Raw genomic sequence first — 18,389 nt, 5'->3', positions numbered from 1 at the left:
TGCCCTGTTGGACCAGTTTCCTGGGTAGATTGTTGTGCAGTTTCTATAACTGCGTTTCCCGTTGGCAACTCTTTGCTGACTGCAGCTGTTATATAGTCCATCTTTTGATTCATCAAAGACACTTTCTCATCCAGCTGTAGCAGCACATCATGTATTTTGTCCAGGGCAGATAAAACTTCCTCTCTAATCATTTCTGTCAAGGTCAGGGAGCTGGTCCCACGGTCTGATTTTCCCAGTTACTATGTTCTCTTTATAAATTGAAACAGACACACTGGTAGACTTCCTCTAGGGGGTATAGTTACTTTTTGACATCCATTTTTAAAATGTATCCAACAAGGAAGAAACAAAAAGTTACTTTCGGTTTTCAGATATTTTGTTTCCTTTCAATATAAGACAAACAGGCAGAAAGCAGCGTTGGAATTATTTTTTCCCTTTTCCAATTCTGTCTGACAGTTTTTCTATATTCAAATTGCAAGCATCACCGACAGTTTCTTTCCTGTCATTCCATCCCCAGGTTAAGGACAATGGAGACTTATTTTCTTAACTCACTCTCTGCAGGACAGACACTGCCAGTTCTTTAATACGGCGCTTGCAACCAGACAAAATGTCATGGTGCATTCTTGGGGCCGCAGTGGAAAAGGCCCTGTTCCTTATGTAGGCCAATGTGCCTCCACATAGGTTGGATTTGAGGCAGACTCTCACTTGCACTGTTGGGAAAGATCATGTGGAACAGACATGATTGCAGCAGCGGCTGTAACAAACAAGATGCGTTAGCCCTTGCTGTCAAGGGGCATTTATCTTACTTGTTTCTGTTTTTCAGCAGACTAATACCGTGACTATTTTTTTAGTCAATATGACACTGTCTTTTGTGTGCTTCTTTTTCTAGGAGTAACCATCTTAGCAGAATCTCTTCCTCGGAGGAATTCTTCCCTTTTCAAGGTTCAGCTTGGTAGCCTCTTCCTACGAGACTTAGCGACGGAAGGGACCATATTCCCTGTCCTTGTCTTCCCTAACCCCGTATGTTGACTTGTGCCGATAACACGATTTGTCACAGAACTTGGAATTTAACGTATATGTTACATTGTGTTCATGAAAGGGATCGGGGGGGACAACCAGTTTTCTGCTAAAATGAGTTGGGGGGGATTATCCAGCTGTTGCGCTTCAGGCACATCTGCTAGAGCAGCTTTTGCCAGCCTGTTGCCCCCTAGTTCTTCTGAACTACAACTCCCATGTCAGCATGGCCCCAAAATCATGGTTGATAGTCCAACAGTATCTGGAGGTCCACAGGTTAGTCACCCATACCTTAATGATTTGCCTTAAGCTTGAAAGATTGCAAAAAAAAGGGGCATTCATTTTTTTTAAAAAAGCATTTTCATTCTGTCTTCTATTTGTGAATTTGATCACACACTCTGAAAAGGATTTACTTGAATGTAAGCTCCATTGGTTTCAACGGGACTTGCTTCCAAGTGGGTATGTGCTTAGGATTGCAGCTGCCATTATTAAAATTCCACAAGGCCATTAGTTGTACCAAGAAGCCCAAGAAATGATAGAAATTACAACAGAATGTAGAACTTTTTGTTTCGAATAGATGCTGGATGAGCAAGACATAACACACAGGGTATAGTGTGGCGAGATCCAGTTTGGTGTAGCAGTGTGAGCATTGCACTTGCACCTGGGAGACCAGGGTTCAGATTTCCACTCGGCCATAAAGCTCTCACTAGGTGAACTTGGGCCAGTCACTGCTTCTCAGGCTATTCTACCCCACAGGGTTGTTGTGGGGATTAAATGAGGAGGGGGGAGAGCTATATACTCCACCTTGAGCTCCTTGGAGGAAAAGGTGGTATATAAACACAATAAATAATAAACTATAATAATATCTCTCTTGTTCTCATCAGCAAAAAGAAGTTGGCTGTGTCTCTTCCATTGGTCTCCAGACGTCCTCTTCAGACACGAGTAATGAAAGCGCTGGTAACATTTCTCATTTTTGTAGCAAATCTATCGTTAACAACTAAAAATACAACTGAGCGCTGTGCGTGTCGGTGGCATCATTGCTGATCTCTCTTGTGTTCTGTTTTGATTCAGCTGCTGATCCTGCTGTTCCAGTGTTTGAGATGCTGTATGAGAGAAACCCAGTTCGCAGCAATTTTGAGAGACGTCTGGAAGTCAGTACCCGACCTCTAAATATTATTTACAATCCACAAGCCATTAAGAAAGTAGCCGATTTCTTCTACAAGGGAAGGGTTCATACCTCAGGTTAACCTTTCTTGTTTTTTGCTAGAATAATTACATTTCTTTATTTTCCTTTTCCTTTTCCTTTTTTTCTTTCTTCATACTTAAGTACTGTCAAAGTAGCAATAAAGAATTTATTCCGTACAATGCATGTGCGCTAGTAAGAATTGAATGAGATTTCTTATATGCAAACTCTGGAACTCAATGCCCCAATATTGTGACGGCCATCAAGTTAGAATTTTTCTTATGTTACCTTGATGTGGTCATCATAAAGTATTCCTGAGCGGACTTGACTCCTGGATGATTTTCCAGATCAAGTGTCTGGGAGACTTTGAGCCCCCGGGGAGAGTAAGAGGCATAGAATAATAAGAGCATCTCAGTGCAAGAAATCAAGAGCTAGATTACAATCGGCAGATGGCTGTTCAGCTCTTACCTGCAGAGTTCCAGCAAGGGGTGAATTACTATTTACCCTCTTGGAGCTAAATCTGGGAGAGAAATAACTTTGTGAGCATAGGGTGTTTCTTGCACATAAATGACATCTGCGGTGGCTTGTGAGTCCTCTGTGAGCATTGTTTTATCTTCATAAAGTCCAAATGGAATGTGTGACTGGCTTCTAACAATGACTTGGCGGGTGCGGGAAGAGGAAGTTTTCTCAATTACGGACATTTCCTGCATAGAACATTTATTTTAGAATTAAGAAGAGACAACTCCCAAATTGTCAGTTACACTATTTGCCTAGTTAGAGAGATACACTCCTTATGCTCATAAAAGAGGGAAAATAGCCTTAACTTGGAAATCTCCCCCCCCCTTTTTTTCCACCTATGAAACTTATCTCCATTGATTGTTACTTTTTTCCTTTCTGTACCATTGAAGTGTAAGCAAACTGTGGCATCCACCTCTGTCTGTCTCTTGGTGCAGGATTCGGATGCCAGTCTGAGCTGGAGTTGAGAGTGGCTGCAGCTGCCAGGAGACAGTACAACAAGCTCAAAATGCAGACGAAAGCCGAAATCAGGCAAACCATCGACCGCTTGCTTGTGGGGGATTTCATTGTAAGGGGATTTCAAAGGATGGTGACTTGTCCTCTTTGCATCTATGTGTATCAGCTCGAAAGTAGCTTAATGTAATGTCGGTCTCTGGATCAGAAGGGAGAGAGGACCAATGGACATGCACACACTTTGAAAAATTGAGTGTATAAAATGTGGTATATTAAGGGGGGAAATTTGCATGGATTTTTTATTTATTTTTTGCAAACTATGGTTGGCCTGGATTTTGGCTGGAATATGAATAGCAGAACCAGTGACAGAGCGCCTGGTTTGCATGCAGGAAAGGTTGCCAGGTAGGGCTCTCAATGTTCCCTGCCTGAATTCCTGGTGAGCAGCTGCCAGTCACTGTGTAGATAAGGTGGCTTCCCATACAAGAGTTGGCTCAAATTGTACCGATCTTGCATCAGTTACACTAGCTGACTGGATTATTTTTGGGTAAAATGTTGGTAAAGCCCTTAAAATAGCCTAGCATCAAGTTAGCTGAAGATTTGCTTATTCCTATACGCTTAGTCAATACCTCTGATTTGCTCCAGAGAGCCGGTGATGGTTAGTGGATCCCAGGATGGGTTGTATTGAACTAAGTCCTACCTACTAAAATTAATGGGCCTAGATTAGTCAGGTCCATTCATTTCAGTAAGTCTGCTCTGTGTAGGAATAGCATTGGCTATAACCCAGAGTCTTCTCACTGGTGGCTACCTGGTTGTGCAAGTCTCTTACTAGGAAAATTGGACATGCTTCCTCTCTGGTTGTCTTCGGACATACTATGAAGATGTTTTTGTTACACAAGCATTAGCCACTCATTTTGTTTCTCTATACTGATTTGTCAGTGCTGTTTTTAATTTTTGTGTGCCTTGGAACTCCCTGAATAAACGTTCGGCAGGTACCTTCATTTTATATGTTTTAGATGCCTGTTAAAACCCTTTCGTTTCAACCAGAAGGAAGTTAAATTTACTTGGTTTTAAATTTTGCTGATTTTAAACTATATGTTATTGGTAATTGTTTTACCCTGTTACATACGCAACTTGGATAATATTCAGCTTTTTGAATAAATAAAATTCATAAAGTGCTCTTGCAGTTATTAGCTGTTCATTTCTACTGCTTTATTTTTATGATTGCAGTTATAAAAATGACAATAGCTAATAAAGCAAAAATGAAAACAGCAAAACCAAATGAACAGAGGCTTGCACATAATATGAATGCCATATGTTATAATGTTCCTTAGTAGTATTTGGGGCTAGCTGTTTTCTTGCAATCTTATTGGACCTATACATAATAAATAAACTTCTTTTTAAAATATTTTTTTTCTTTTCAGGAAGAAAGCAAGCGCTGGACAGTGTGCCTTGATATTTCTGCTCCTCAGGTGATCTTCCCCGATGACTTTAAATTTGCTGATCCAGTTTTAGTAGTGATCGATTTGGGAAGAATGCTGCTTACCAACACACAAGGTACTGTTTACACTTTTAGTAGGGTGATGATGATGGAGGAGCATGCCTGTTAATCTTGAAATCAGAAAATTGTTATTTTATTCAAAATGCTTTGAATAGGAAGAGAATCTGTGGGGTATCGCCAGTGCTAGTCCTTAAAAAAAACAAAAAAAAAACCTTTTGAAAAAACAGCTAAAACTGTGACTATTCTGATTTAGAATGCAAGGAACCAGAATCCTGGAAGCATGAAGGAGTTCAGTTCCTACGCCACTTTCTTTTCTAATTACACATATTTATGCCATGAATTCTGCTCATATTGACCCAGAGGAGATTCCAACGTATACAGTCATACCTTACAGACGCTTCAGGTTGCACATTTTCGGGTTGCGTACCACGCCAAACCTGGAAGTACAGTAACTTCTGGGTTTTGGTGCTCGCGCATGCACAGAAGAACCAAATCGCGACCTGCACGTGTACAGACGTGGTGCTGCGGGTTGCGAACACTGTGGGTTGCGAATATTCCTCCCTCACGGATCACGTTCGCAACCCGAGCATCCACTGTAGTTAGCAGAGTAAAAGAAACTTAGCACATTGCAGGATTTCCAAAAAATAGACAAGAGGCAATTAATACTTCATGCAGGAGAGCTTCTCTGCTACTGAAGGCAAATGAGCATAATGGTCACAAATCCAATACATTCAGGATTGGCACTGTCCAGTTGCAGCAGACAGGCTTTGTTCATGGATAGACTTTGAGCATAAGATTGAGAAAGAGAGAATACCTGAATAAATTTCTCTCTCCTGTCTTCTCAATCTTCTAGAGGAGCACAAAAAGAGGAGCTCCGGTGGTCCATCTTCAGAGCTGAGTGACCTGAGCGACGATGAGTATAAAACGCCTCTTGCAACCCCTCCAAGCAGCCCGCCTCCTGAAATTAGTGTGGCTGGCGAGGACAAAACTCTCAAGTTCACGGGGGTAGAAATCAGTGAAGCGCAGCTGCAGGCACACTTGATGAGCAAAAAAATGTATGAGACCTACAGCTTGTCATTCATGGATCTGCAGATCATGGTTGGCCGAGTGAAAGACAATTGGAAGCATGCCCAGGACAGTGATGTCGGTCCAACCCATGTGGTGGAGAAATTCAACGTCCACTTGCAGCTGGAACGCAGGTTGATCTACACCTCTGATCCCAAGTACCCAGGAGCCGTCTTGTCTGGGAATCTGCCTGATTTGAAAATACACATCAACGAGGATAAAATAATGGCTCTGAACAACTGCTTTGGAAGGCTGAGCACATCTGATACGGACATTGCGGGCTCTTCGCAGATAGGCAAAGAGGTGACTTTTTCAGATCTGGACCAGCGCGGAAGTTTGCACAGCTCTGTGGTGAATTTAACACAGAGCGTGATGGTGGTAGAACAACACACTAAGGAAGTCCTTGTAGAATCGCAACTGCTTTTAGCAGAGTTCCAAGTTAACTGTATGCAATTAGCCGTTGAAAGCAACGGCCGGTATATCTCGGTCCTCAAGGTTTTCGGCACGAATGCGCATTTTGTGAAGAGGCCTTACGACGCAGAAGTTTCCCTCACAGTCCACGGCTTGCTGCTGGTTGACACTATGCAAACCTACGGTTCTGATTTTGACCTCTTGATGGCTTCTCACAAGAACCTCAGTTTCGATGTTCCAACAGGAAGCCTCCGGGACAGCAGAGCCCAGTCCCCTGTCGGTGGGCTCGATGAGACTCGTGTAGCTGATAGGGTGCACTCAACCAAGAAATACGCTGTGGCATCAAGTGATTTGCCTGGCAGCTTCCCACAGGACGATGAATCCTTAATTAAGTTGGAATACCAGTTTGTGAGTGCAGAGTGCCCCTCCATGAACTTGGACAGCACTCTCCAAGTGATATCGGTCCAGATGAACAACCTGGATATCATTCTCAACCCGGAGACGATCGTTGAGCTGATTGGCTTTCTCCAAAAGTCCTTCCCAAAGGAGAAAGACGATTCTAGCCCTCAGCCACTCATGACTGATGCAGAAAGGCATTTCAGCGAGCAGGAAACCTTCCAGACCACCCACGCCCAGAGTACAGAGGTAGCAGTAGACATCCGCTGGTTAAACGTCCTTCTCCTTAGGACGGTTACGACAGTGAACGGAGAAAAACTTGGCCGGAAAATTGCAACGGCGAGCGTTGGCGGAACCAAAGTGAACGTCTCCATGGGCAGCCGGCTGGACATAAATGGCTCTCTGGGTTGCTTGCATCTTATGGACCTGACTCTGGACAGCATGAAAAACCAGTATGTCGTAAGCATTGGGAATATGATGCGGTATGAAAACCTCACCCACGTCACGGGCTCCTTCAAGCCTACATTTCTCCAGTTCGACGATGCCAGTAGCCTTCCTGACGCCTTGAGCTTCACTTTCTCAGAGAAGTCGAAAGAGGAGTGCTCGCTCCAGCTCAGGATGGCCTCGCTGCATTACAACCACTCGGCCAAGTTCTTGAAAGAGATCACCTTGTCCATGGATGAGCTGGAGGAGAACTTCCGCAGCATGCTGAAGAGTGCAGCCACGAAAGTGACCACCGTCTTGGCCACGAAGACGGCCGAGTATAGCGAAATGGTGTCCCTGTTCGATACGACGCCTCGGTCCAGGGACCCCTTCAATTTGGAAAACAGCGAAGGGGAGGAGGTCTTTCCGGTGCGCTTCAGAACCGAAACGATCAAGCTTATTTTGAATGTGAACATTGAATCCCCAGTGGTATCCATACCCCGGAAGCCGGGCAGCCCAGAGCTGCTGGTGGGGCATTTAGGGCAAATATCGATCCAGAATTTTGTGGCTGGAGAGGACAGCCTGAGAAGTGATAGGCTTCAAGTTGAAATCAGAGATATTAAAATGTATTCTCTAAACAGCAGTCATTTAGCAGCCAAGAAAGAAGCTTCTTCTGAGATGCCAGATGCACTGCATCCTCCTTCAGGCGTTGCTAGTAGCAGTGGAAGCAGCCAGGAAGATCCTCAGTTCACTCGGCACGATTTCTTTGAATCCTTACATAAAGGCCATGGTGAGTTAAACAAGGCTTGGGCTCGTTTGCTCCCACTTGTCAGAGCTACGGATTTGTTGGTAGCCGTGCAGTGAATCTAAGTCAGGGGTGGAGAACTTTGGGTCCAGGGACCACATGCAGATGTCTAGGCCTCTCTGTCTGGCACTTGGGACTCTTCATTGATCTTGCATCATACTCTCCTTGGGAGTTTTTGCCTAGCTTTAAAGTGCCCTGATAGTGCTTCTTGCTTGCCAGAATGGAGGGTAAAGTGAGGGGTGTGTGTATAAAAAACTAGCCTACTGCACAAAGGTGAAATCTACATTTGATGCTCTGCTTACCATTGGCATGTGGCCCCTGGAAGGTTGCATGGAATGTGGCCCTCGGACTGGAAAAAAAAAGGTTCCCCACCCTTGTATTAAGTAGTAATTGGTGTTTTCTTTCATCGATAGCAGTGTTTCCCAAACTTGGGTCTCCAGCTGTTTTTGGACTACAAATCCCATCAGCTCTGACCACTGGGAGTTGTAGTCCAAAAACAACTGGAGACCCCAAGTTTGGGAAACACCGATCTATAGCTTCTTCCCATTTTGAAGTAATTTTAGACATAAAAGATCTCAACTGTTTACTGATTATTAACAGATTCGCACAGCTTAGCATGGCTTTGTATTTCTAGAGGATTCTGGGAAGAGAAGATAGTCAAAGGCAACCGACTTTGACTGTCATCTCTTCCCAGAAACCTCTGGAATTTTTCAGGGCTGTGGGCGAGCATGGTCTTCTGTTCGTACTGGGCTACAGTTAGTAGCAGGAGGAGAGACTCCTGCTTCTTCTTTTTTTAAACTTTTGCAAACCTCAGCACGGACAAAAGCCCCAGTAATGAGAATTGTGCGCTGCCAAACATTGGAAAATTCAGGACATGCAAAAGGAAGTACTTCTTCACAGCACATACAGTGGTACCTCTGGTTATGAACGCTTCTGGTTACGCACGCTTCGGGTTCTGAGCTCCGCTAACCTGAAAGTAGTTGCTCCCGGTTGCAAACTTTGCCCCGGGATGCGAGCGGAAGTCATGCGCCAGAGGTGCGCGCACAGCCGGAGGCACCATTAGCGAAAGCGCACCTCAGGATAAGAATGGTTTCAACTTAAGAACGGACCTCCGGAACGAATTAAGTTCGTAACCAGAGGTACCACTCTAGTTCAGGTGTAGTTAACATGTGGAATTTGCTCCCACAAGATGTAGTGACAGACACAAATTTGGATGGCTTTAAAAGAGAATTAAACAATTTCATGGCGGATCAGGCTGTCAGTGACTGCTATCTGCGATGACTATACCTGTTGCTGGGAATTCCCGGTGGGGAGAGAGCTCTCGTTGGATTCCCATAGACATCTGGTTGGCCACTGTGAGAACAGGGTGTTTGGACCAGATGGGCCTTTGGCCTGATCCAGCAGGGCTCTTCTTTGGTTCTTACCGAGTGGATTTGTGAACGCCTAATCACTAATTTGCATAATGCAGGCTGTTACGGGTTGTAGCAGGCAACACCTTTTCAGCATGTGAGTTCGAACAACAGAATTGGAATCAAGGTTTCCATCTTGGCTGGTGAAGCTGCTACCTATAGCCTGGAGTGTTTTTATTGTGTTTTTACTATTCTGCTGGGAGCCGCCCAGGGTGGCTGGCGAAACCCAGCCAGGTAGGCAGGGTATAAATAATAAAATTATTATTATTATTAGGGGTGACCCATCTCTGGTCTTTATCAGATCATAACGCATAATGTGACTGTTAATCCAGACCTTAATAACATTGAACACACGTCTCCTTAATTGCAGCGTTTCATATTTTGAATAATGCTACTATCCAGTTCAAACTGGAGAAGATTCCAGTAGAGAGCGATGCAGAGTTGGCTTTCACCATGAATGATGATGTTGAAATCTCAAGCCTTATGCGGATCGAGGGGAAATTTGTCAACCCTCTACGGGTAGAGTACACTTCTGTTTCTAATTTTGGGTAGTGGTCCTTCTAGAGATAAGTATGTTGCTGTTGGTTGCTTGTTTCTTCCAGGATTCTCAGTGGTACATATTCAGCATTTATTATTGTTATTGTTATTGTTATTGTTATTATATTTATATACCACCCTTCATCCAAAGATCTCAGGGTGGTTCACAAGATAAAAAATACAGGATGAAAGCACAAAATAAATAGTTAAAACAAATCAAAACAATATCCCCCAACACATTTAAAATGCTGTAGAGTGGTCCCTGTGTGATAACCTTTAACTCCTCCGTCTATTTTATTGTAATTCACAAAGTGGCCTCTCTCTGTGTGGGGCAGTTTCAAGCACCTGCAATAAAAGTATGGTCCTGCCAGCATACTGTCCTCTAGCTGATTTTGTAGTATGGAGTTTAGTGTGAATAATTATTTAACAAGGGCTGTTCAGAAGAAACTCCCCTTATGCATTTACAGAATGATACTGCTTCCAGGCTAATGTACCTGCTGGCCACAATTCTTCACTGACGGTACTTCCACCATCTTGCAGGTGTAGAGAGCTCTTTCTCACTAATGCTGCACAGGCCTGGACTGGCAGCCGTAGTTAGGCTCTTCTTCTCCTGGTCCAGGAGCCCATCGCTGCTGGGCTAATGCCTCCAAGTTGCCTAGTTAGGAAACTCTTCAAGTAGTTTGCATACATTCCACTGCCAGGAAACCACAGTTTTGTTTCCTGTCTAGCCTAGGCCAGAAGTCCTTCTCTCTCCTGCCTATCTAGAAACAATTGGGCAACAGCAGAGGAGCTGTGGAAGAAAATAGAGGTGGTGGGAAAGATTAGTTTAAAGCTAAAGAAAGATAATTAGTTTAAAGGTAAGAGAAGAGAATTTTTTTCTCAATAGGCAAGAGACAAAAGGACTTCTGATCTAGGTTACACAGGAAACTAAGCTGAGGTTTCCTGGAAGAGAGGCGGAAGAGGAGCACATGCAGATTTCTTAGGGGGTTTTCAGTCTAGATAAGTTGGAGGCATTAGTCCAGCAGTAATTGGGTCCCTTTATCCAGCAGAGGATGGTAAGTTCCAGTGAACCAACTTTGCCCCACCTTGTGTTCACTGAAGAAGTGGGGGAAATTTCATCTGAACAGCCCTACTCTCATGCCAGAAGAAGCATGATACATGTGGTTGAAAGTATCACCAGACTTCTTGAAACTCAGTTTCCAAAGTGTTTTACAATGCACACCTTTCTCCTTAAAGGTGGTGCTGGCAAAACATGTGTATGAGCAAGTCTTGCAAACCCTTGACAACCTAGTTTGCAATGAAGATTTGACCAAGCCACCATCCAGCTTTCCATCCTCCCCGTATCCCAGCTCCAGCTCCCCATCAGTATCGCTCCGCAGCATGAGCACGGACTTTCCCACCGACAGGAAGGAAAACGGGCTCTTCAGTCACTCCAGCTTTTCTGCGTCTTCAAACAAATTTGTGCCTGTCAAGGAAGTGGCACAGTCCTTTACTCAAATACAAGCCACCTTTCACATTTCAGAGCTCCAGGTTCAGCTGAGCGGTGACCTTACGCTTGGGGCACAGGGCCTGGTTAGCTTGAAATTTCAGGATTTTGATGTTGAGTTTGCCAAGGACCACCCTCATACCTTATCCATTCAGATTGCCTTACGTTCCCTGCTGATGGAGGATCTTCTGGAGAAGAATCCAGACTCTCTGTATAAGAACCTCATGGTGTCGCGCGGAGCACCCAAACCATCCAGCTTAGCACACAAGGAGTACCTTTCCCAGTCTTGTCCGTCCGTGTCTAATGTGGAATATCCAGACATGCCCCGTTCCCTCCCTTCTCATATGGAGGAAGCTCCTAATGTCTTCCAGCTGTATCAGCGGCCCACCTGCGTCTCCCAGAGAAGGCACAAAGAAGATGCAGACTCAGGCTACCCGTTAACGCCGCCCCCTTCTCCCACCGCCGAAAGGACAGCTACACCTTGCGGGAAGAGTGACTTTGACGATTCCTTGGTCCACATCAACATGTTGCTGGTGGACAAGAAGCACCCGGAGTTCTCTTCTAGTTATGGCAGAATCAACCGTATTGTGGATGTTGACTTTAACTGTTTGGATGTTTTGATAACTCTGCAAACTTGGGTGGTGATACTGGACTTCTTTGGGATTGGGTCCACTGCTGAGAATCACAGCTTGAAGTCACAGCCTGAAGATGTGCAGCATACCGTTAAATCGGAGGCAAATGTATTGTCAGCCTCGGAAGGCCAGGACTCTCTAAATACCAAACTGGATCTGAAGGTACGAGAGGGGCAGGGGGTCCTGTTTGTCTTCATAAATTATGTCTTCATGCAGTGACTACTTGCCAGGTTGTCCCTTTGGCAAGTAGGACTCCCAGTAGACTCTTCTGGGTTGCCACTTTGGAGAAGAGAAACAGGGTTGTATCCAATGCTAATCATACGCAGAGTAGACCTATTGACATTTAGGGACATGGCCAAGAGGCACTTCCATTTCATTAGGTCTACTACTCTTGAGTAGAGCTTTGTTGGATTCAAACCAGGAGCTTCACTTCTCTAAACAGCAGAATAAATGCTTCCAAGCTCTGCACTTGCCAGATATCTTGTGACAGAGGCAGAGTCTTCTGTTAAGCCAGTGCATCATGTAGCTTGCTCTTGCATAGCTGATTTTTAAAAAGAGATAAAACAGCTGGTGCCATGGATGGGTAGGAGATGGATTCAGACTGTGGCACGAGGGGTCATTCACTCTTTGTTCCTCTTTTGGTCCCGAATGGAATCATCACGTTTTCTGCCTGCTATTTGCATTGTCCTCCCCTTGGCAACTGAAGACTTTACAGGGCATAATTCAGGACTGTGACAGAAGCAAAGGGTTGAAGCACTCCTCATTCCATCTCATTGTGCTTTTCATGTTGGCTGTTTATTACAAGGATAACTGCATGTCATGCCTGGTTTGACCCTCACTTGCACAGAAGTTTGGAGAAGAGAAGAAACTTCTGCTGGCTCTTCTGTTCTCCAAACTTGTATGCAGGTGGGAATACTTTGCCTCTCTTCCAAGTCAAGCATGAAGGTCGGCTTGTGTTGACTACAAACCAATAAGGCAAATCAGTATGTAAGTTTGTATTTGTTTTTTGAGTAGGCATTACATATATTTCAAAACATACTTCTGATTGTTTAGATGACAAAAGTTCTGAAGGAGAGTTGGAGACATGAAGGTTGGCTTGATTCAGACACCGTGCCAAACCATTGTTAAAGGAGATTTATCCCTTGCTGTGTCATTTTGCAAACTGTGGCTTATAATTAGCTCTCAATGCAGAATCAGAAACTGGTTTGACGTGGCTTTGTAAACCATGGTTTGTTTATGACTTGGCGTAGTGTTTTAATACTGACAAGCCATTGTTGTAGCTGTCCCCCTGTTTCTGGAGACCACTGAACCTGGACCTGTGAGCTGGATATTTGGGGAAGCGCCAAAGCTCTGTGGCAGAACATCTGCTATGCATGCAAAATAAAGCAGTCTCTAGAATCTCCAGGTAGGGGTGAGAAAATGTCCCGTTTGAATTCTTGGAGAGCTGCTGCCAGACAGTGTAAACCAATGGTCATAGATGAACCAATGGTCATTATAAGGCAGTTTCCTATGTTCCTCTGGTTGCCAAGCAATCGGAAGTTGAAAGTAAAGAAACAACTGTAATCCATGGTTTGCCTGACTTTAAAAAAACCAAACAAACACCCAAATCATAGTTTGTATTCTGAACTGTGGTTGATACAATCAACAGCCAGGGTAGTATTTGAATTTAGCCTTCCTGTCAAAGTAACTCTTAGAGCCAGTATGTAGCCAGCTATATGGTAAGGCAAATTCCACTGGATGTGTCTCTTACCTGTATTGCTAGCTCCTGTTGCTTTCTGGATGTCTTGAATCTCTTGTCTCATAAGGATGACCTTTAAAATGTGCCTTGAGGAATAATATTCAGGAGGAAGGCTTGTAGCACTTGGATGGAAAAGGTCATACATCTGAGCATGTTTCCAGTCTCATCCTTTCTGCTTTATTAGGTGCATTCCCTCTCCTTAGTTCTCAATAAGACGACCAATGAACTTGCTAAAGCGAATGTATCTAAACTGGCCACTCATGTGGAAATGATTGGTGAGTGTGAGTTGCCTACACTTCTTATGGGGTGGGGATTTCATTATAGAAACGAGAGTTGTGTTTCGGGATGATTTTCACACTTGGGAATCACTGCCGGTCTTACTCCCTTGTGCCACATAATGTCCCTTTTGGACTTGCTAAATACCCAATTTGCCAAGCAGAAAACCGGAGGAAGGGAACATGCAGCTGAATTTGGTGATGAGACTCAGATCTCCAAATTCATGGCTTTTTGACATCTGGCAAAGAGCAAAAATGTCCCAGTTTGCACGTAATGTTAAACCGTAGTTAATTTTGTTAAGCACAAGCAGAAACCAAGGTGTGTGGCCTTCCTGAAGTGGCAAAGTGAGAGACTTGCTAAGAAGGCACTTCAAAGCAGCATGTAAACTACAGCTAAAAATGACCTGCTGGCTGATAAATTTTGCTCTGAGCTGCTGGTGACCATTGGGCATTCTATTAGCAAGAAAATCCTTCGGTTTGCTTTGGTTGTTTATGTGGTACATAATTGAAGAAGTGCATTACGAAAGCAAAGACAGCGTCAGCTATTATTAGTTTGGTACGGTAGATTCACCTATCAGGGCTTTACTAGTTTTGAAAACCCAGCCCTCTTCCTTCTCTTCCATTATATATCTTATCAAGGAAGAGGCTTCCCCCCGCCTTTTTTTGGCTTCCTCAAAATCCTGATCCCTTCCCCTATTGTGGGGTGCTGAGCAGGAGGGAGTTGAGAGTTACAGCTTGACTATTGCTGTCAGCCAGAGAGAGCACCTTGAAACTTCCACCTTCGATTTCTCATAACCCACGTCTGGTCTCGCCTCCCTGGCCCCTTTTACTGACTTTAAATTAGCTGGCAGTGAATGCTCAGTCACGTGGTGTCTGAACCATCTTCTGTTCTTGTAGAAGGAGATCTTGCCCTTCAAGGGAGCCTTGGAAGCCTATCCCTCAGTGATCTCACCTCGCACGGAGAGTTGTACAGGGAACGTTTCACTACCAGCGGCGAAGAGGCACTCATCTTTCAGATCTACAAGTAGGTGGTGGAGACATTTCTGTTTGGCTAGGCTGCTTCAGCATGATCAGTAGGATTCCACTGATGCTTCCAAACCAGGTGTGGGGAGCCTTTGGCCCTCCAGGTGTTGCCCCATGAAGCACGGCCAGTGTGCAGGGATGATGGGAGTTGTAGAGCCCTAAGGCTTACCACACCTGTTTCAGATCAGACCAAAACAAACTAAAATACATTAGATTTATGTGTGGTGTTTATAGAGGTTCCCCCTGAGAGTGACAGCATTCCCAAGCCTGGGCAAAGATCTCAGAGCGGTTCTTCACCTGTACTCTGGTCCATCCTTCCATGTGAGCACTCCATCACTTCATTCCAACCTCATTCCTCAGGAGCGATGGCACTGGAAGCCAACATTAGCCTTGTCATTTGCAAGTTTCTGCCACCCTGCTCCCTGAGGTCCTCTGCAGAGACCTGGTGCATATCCTGCTAATATCTGATCCTGTGGCTTTGCCCAGGCTTGGGAATGCCCTCTCCTGGGAAATCCCTTCAACTCCTTCAAGGCTGAAGACATTTGATGTTCAGGCCTGCCTCTGACGTCTTCATTTTCAGCGCCTGCCAGGTTTGCTTGTTTCCCTAGCTGTTACTTGGTTCACATCATCTGCCAGGTTGTGTCTGTGCGTTTCATTTTTGTTTAGTTTTTTATATTTTACTTGGAACCCAAAATGTTGCGAGCTGCTTTGGGCACCTCATGTTTAAACATCCTCAAATGCACTCGCTGCTGGCAATTACATCTTTTCAAGAGCATAGCATCAAAGAGAGTCCCTGCCTTCTACAATGTGCTTTATGATCAAGCTTCCTTCAGAATTATAATAGCTCAGTTGGATAGAGTGTGATGCTGATAGCACCTAGGTTGCAGGTTCGATCCCCATATGGGGCAGCTGCATATTCCTGCATTGCAGGGGGTTGGACTAGATGATCCTCAGGGTCGTTTCTTTGGGAATGTTGAGGATAATAGGAAAGGCTACATTGGATAAGTATTATCCTTCCTTCACTCACGCTAGTAAGTGATGTAGCAGAGCAGATTCCCCTCAATATAGCTGGAGGCTAGTTTGCAGATTTGCTTGAATCTCTTAGTTAAGTTTATTTCCTGATGTCCCCTTTAATCCCTCTTAAAGACACAAGAGTATTTCTGAGTAAAGTAACAAAACGTTTTCTCACATTTCAGTTCACAATTCGATCCCTAAAAGGCAGGCTTTTCTTAGTAGTTGCACAAACAAAGTGTGAGTTCATTTCATAGGGAGACTGAACTCGTGCTGCTGGCTGAGAGCCAGCAGACAGCAAAATTACATTAATATAACAAAATGGCTGCAGGAGAACAGCAACAAGGCAGCAAGAATCAAGACTGAGACTGAGAAAATGGCAGCATGACTTGGCTCCTTTATGGAGTCAGCCAGAGCCAAGCCCATCTCCCAGGTCACATGCAGGGGGAGGATGCTCCAGATCAGTGTAACAGGAAGTTACACTGACAGGATGTCCCCCTGCCTGTGCCCACTCTAGGGAAATGAGGACTGTTGTATTTGACTGTACCAATGGATTACATCCCACTGCTTCCGACCCCACAATTCTATGATTAGAAGCACAGGGGTACGGCAGGACTTTCCTGTTGTTGTACTGAGCCTCAGGGTTGCTCAGAGAGCTTTGGAACTTGGCGTTGCTTTCTGAGCACCTGAGGTTTAGAACAGTAGGAGCAAATGTCCATGTTCTCAGCTGTCAGGGAGGGACTCATCCCCTGAAATTCTGCTGGGTGTTGAGCTCAGTGTAACACCAGTGTTTCCTGCTCTAGAAGAGAGGGGCAGAGAACAAATTTCACGGTGAGCCAAGATACGTTGGTCTGTTTGACTCCCGCTCATAATGAGGAAGAAGAGAAAAGTATTCAGCCAATAAAACATAATGGCAGCTGGCTACGAAGATGTCATCTGGTGTAGCCAGGTGACACCTGAGCACTTTTGAGTGGAGCACACTGAATGTCTCGTTTCCCACCAGGTACGGCCGGCCCGATCCCTTGCTGCAGAGAGGCTGTGATATGCGCGTCAGCCTACAAATGGCATCGGTGCAGTATGTCCACACTCAGCGCTTTCAAGCAGAAGTGGTGTCTTTCATTCAGCATTTCACTCAGCTGCAGGATGTCTTGGGGCGGCAGAGAGCAGCAATCCAGGGACAGACGGTATGCTTTATAGCCTTCCTTTCAGCTTGCAGGAGATGCCTTCCTTCTGAAACACGAGGATCCTCCGAGGGTTACCGGAGGCTTCTCTGCAATTTGAGAGGCCTCTTTGCGATAGCCCTTCTGTTTTTCCTGCCCTGGGCAGCCAAGGATTAGAAGCCACAGTTCTTTCATCATAATGGCATACATCATAATGGTGCCCCTACGAAAGTAACTTGTGGAATTTCAGAAGATTGAGTTTGAGCGTCCACAACATTTTCCAAGCAAGCAGAACTAGAAATCGGGACGATCTACAACAATACATAGCGAGCTGATGCATTACTTTGTCATCTGTTCCCCAAACAAACACACTGATTTGAGAGCTAGACCTATAAACAACAAGCTCTTTCTGCCATTGCATTTTGCTTGGGGGGGGGAGTGTGTGTGTGTATTTGCAAACACATAGTATCCATTTTTTTAAAAAAAATTAAAAATCCAAATCCCCAAAGCACCCCAGTTTTGAGTGCTTTGGAGAGATTCCGCTTCAGCTCAGATGGGGCCAGAGTATTTCAGAAGTAAGGGGTCTATGGCTTGGCTTTTGAAAAACAGGGGATCTGTGGTACTTAGCTAATTGGGAACCACTGGCATAAGCAATGCAGAGTAAATGGACCAATGGTCTGAGCTGATCTAAGGCAGCTTCCTGTGTTTAGAAACTTGAATTTCGTGTCAAACTGAATTTTGTGTAACTTTTTTTAGTATTTTAATAGTGATATACCCCAAGGTGTAGAATTCAGGCAGACATGGAAGGTCTGGCTTTTTGGCCATGAGAATTTTTGGTGAGATTAACTGAAACCAGTAGCAGGTTTTCAGCATTGTGGTAGTAGCGAAAAATCATCGCTTGATTTTTTGTAAAATCATTCTTCTGCATAGCATACCCATGACATTAACAGGGCATCTTTTGAGACAACCTCTCTCTTCCCTAAGGTACGAGATCAGGCCCAGCGAGCCACCAGAGTTCTTCTGGACATCGAAGCTGGCGCTCCTGTCCTCCTCATTCCTGAAAGCTCCAGATCCAACCACCTTATTGTAGCCAATCTTGGGAAACTGAAAGTCAAGAACCGGTTCCTCTTTGCAGGGACCCCTGGTACCTTTTCGCTAAAAGATAAGGTAAGACTAATGTACTTGCCTTCACCGTTCTGTACATTGCAGTCAAGCTCAGGAGACAGTAAAAATGCATTTGTTTTGAAATATTTCTGTCCCTTTTTCCTTTCCCCCCGAGGACTCAATTTTGCAAGGCGGTGTCTACAAGGATCGTATTCTGTGTGAGGTATCTCCAAGCATCCTTCCTTGCAGAGAG

General features: G+C 44.6%; 1 protein-coding gene across 13 annotated transcripts in view; it reads left to right on the top strand.

Moving 5' to 3' along the window:
- VPS13D (vacuolar protein sorting 13 homolog D) overlaps window positions 1-18,389 on the top strand; it is a 118,223-nt gene that overhangs the window by 21,396 nt on the left and 78,438 nt on the right. For 9 of the 13 annotated variants that reach the window (XM_053400552.1, XM_053400551.1, XM_053400554.1 and 6 more), the window contains 12 exons: window positions 887-1,017; window positions 1,896-1,968; window positions 2,083-2,253; window positions 3,148-3,299; window positions 4,585-4,717; window positions 5,515-7,746; window positions 9,541-9,689; window positions 10,944-11,987; window positions 13,748-13,838; window positions 14,736-14,862; window positions 16,876-17,056; window positions 18,017-18,199. In XM_053400552.1, coding sequence (XP_053256527.1) covers window positions 887-1,017; window positions 1,896-1,968; window positions 2,083-2,253; window positions 3,148-3,299; window positions 4,585-4,717; window positions 5,515-7,746; window positions 9,541-9,689; window positions 10,944-11,987; window positions 13,748-13,838; window positions 14,736-14,862; window positions 16,876-17,056; window positions 18,017-18,199 — 4,667 coding nt within the window. The remainder of the gene's footprint in view (window positions 1-886; window positions 1,018-1,895; window positions 1,969-2,082; window positions 2,254-3,147; window positions 3,300-4,584; window positions 4,718-5,514; window positions 7,747-9,540; window positions 9,690-10,943; window positions 11,988-13,747; window positions 13,839-14,735; window positions 14,863-16,875; window positions 17,057-18,016; window positions 18,200-18,389) is intronic. The other 4 variants (XM_053400561.1, XM_053400557.1, XM_053400556.1 and 1 more) reach the window with 2 other exon arrangements.

Source organism: Podarcis raffonei, chromosome 8, assembly GCF_027172205.1.
Source record: "Podarcis raffonei isolate rPodRaf1 chromosome 8, rPodRaf1.pri, whole genome shotgun sequence".
Classification (NCBI taxonomy): Eukaryota; Metazoa; Chordata; class Lepidosauria; order Squamata; family Lacertidae; genus Podarcis; species Podarcis raffonei.
The sequence above is the reverse complement of the archived record's forward strand: the minus strand, read 5'-3'. Positions and strand labels throughout refer to the sequence as shown.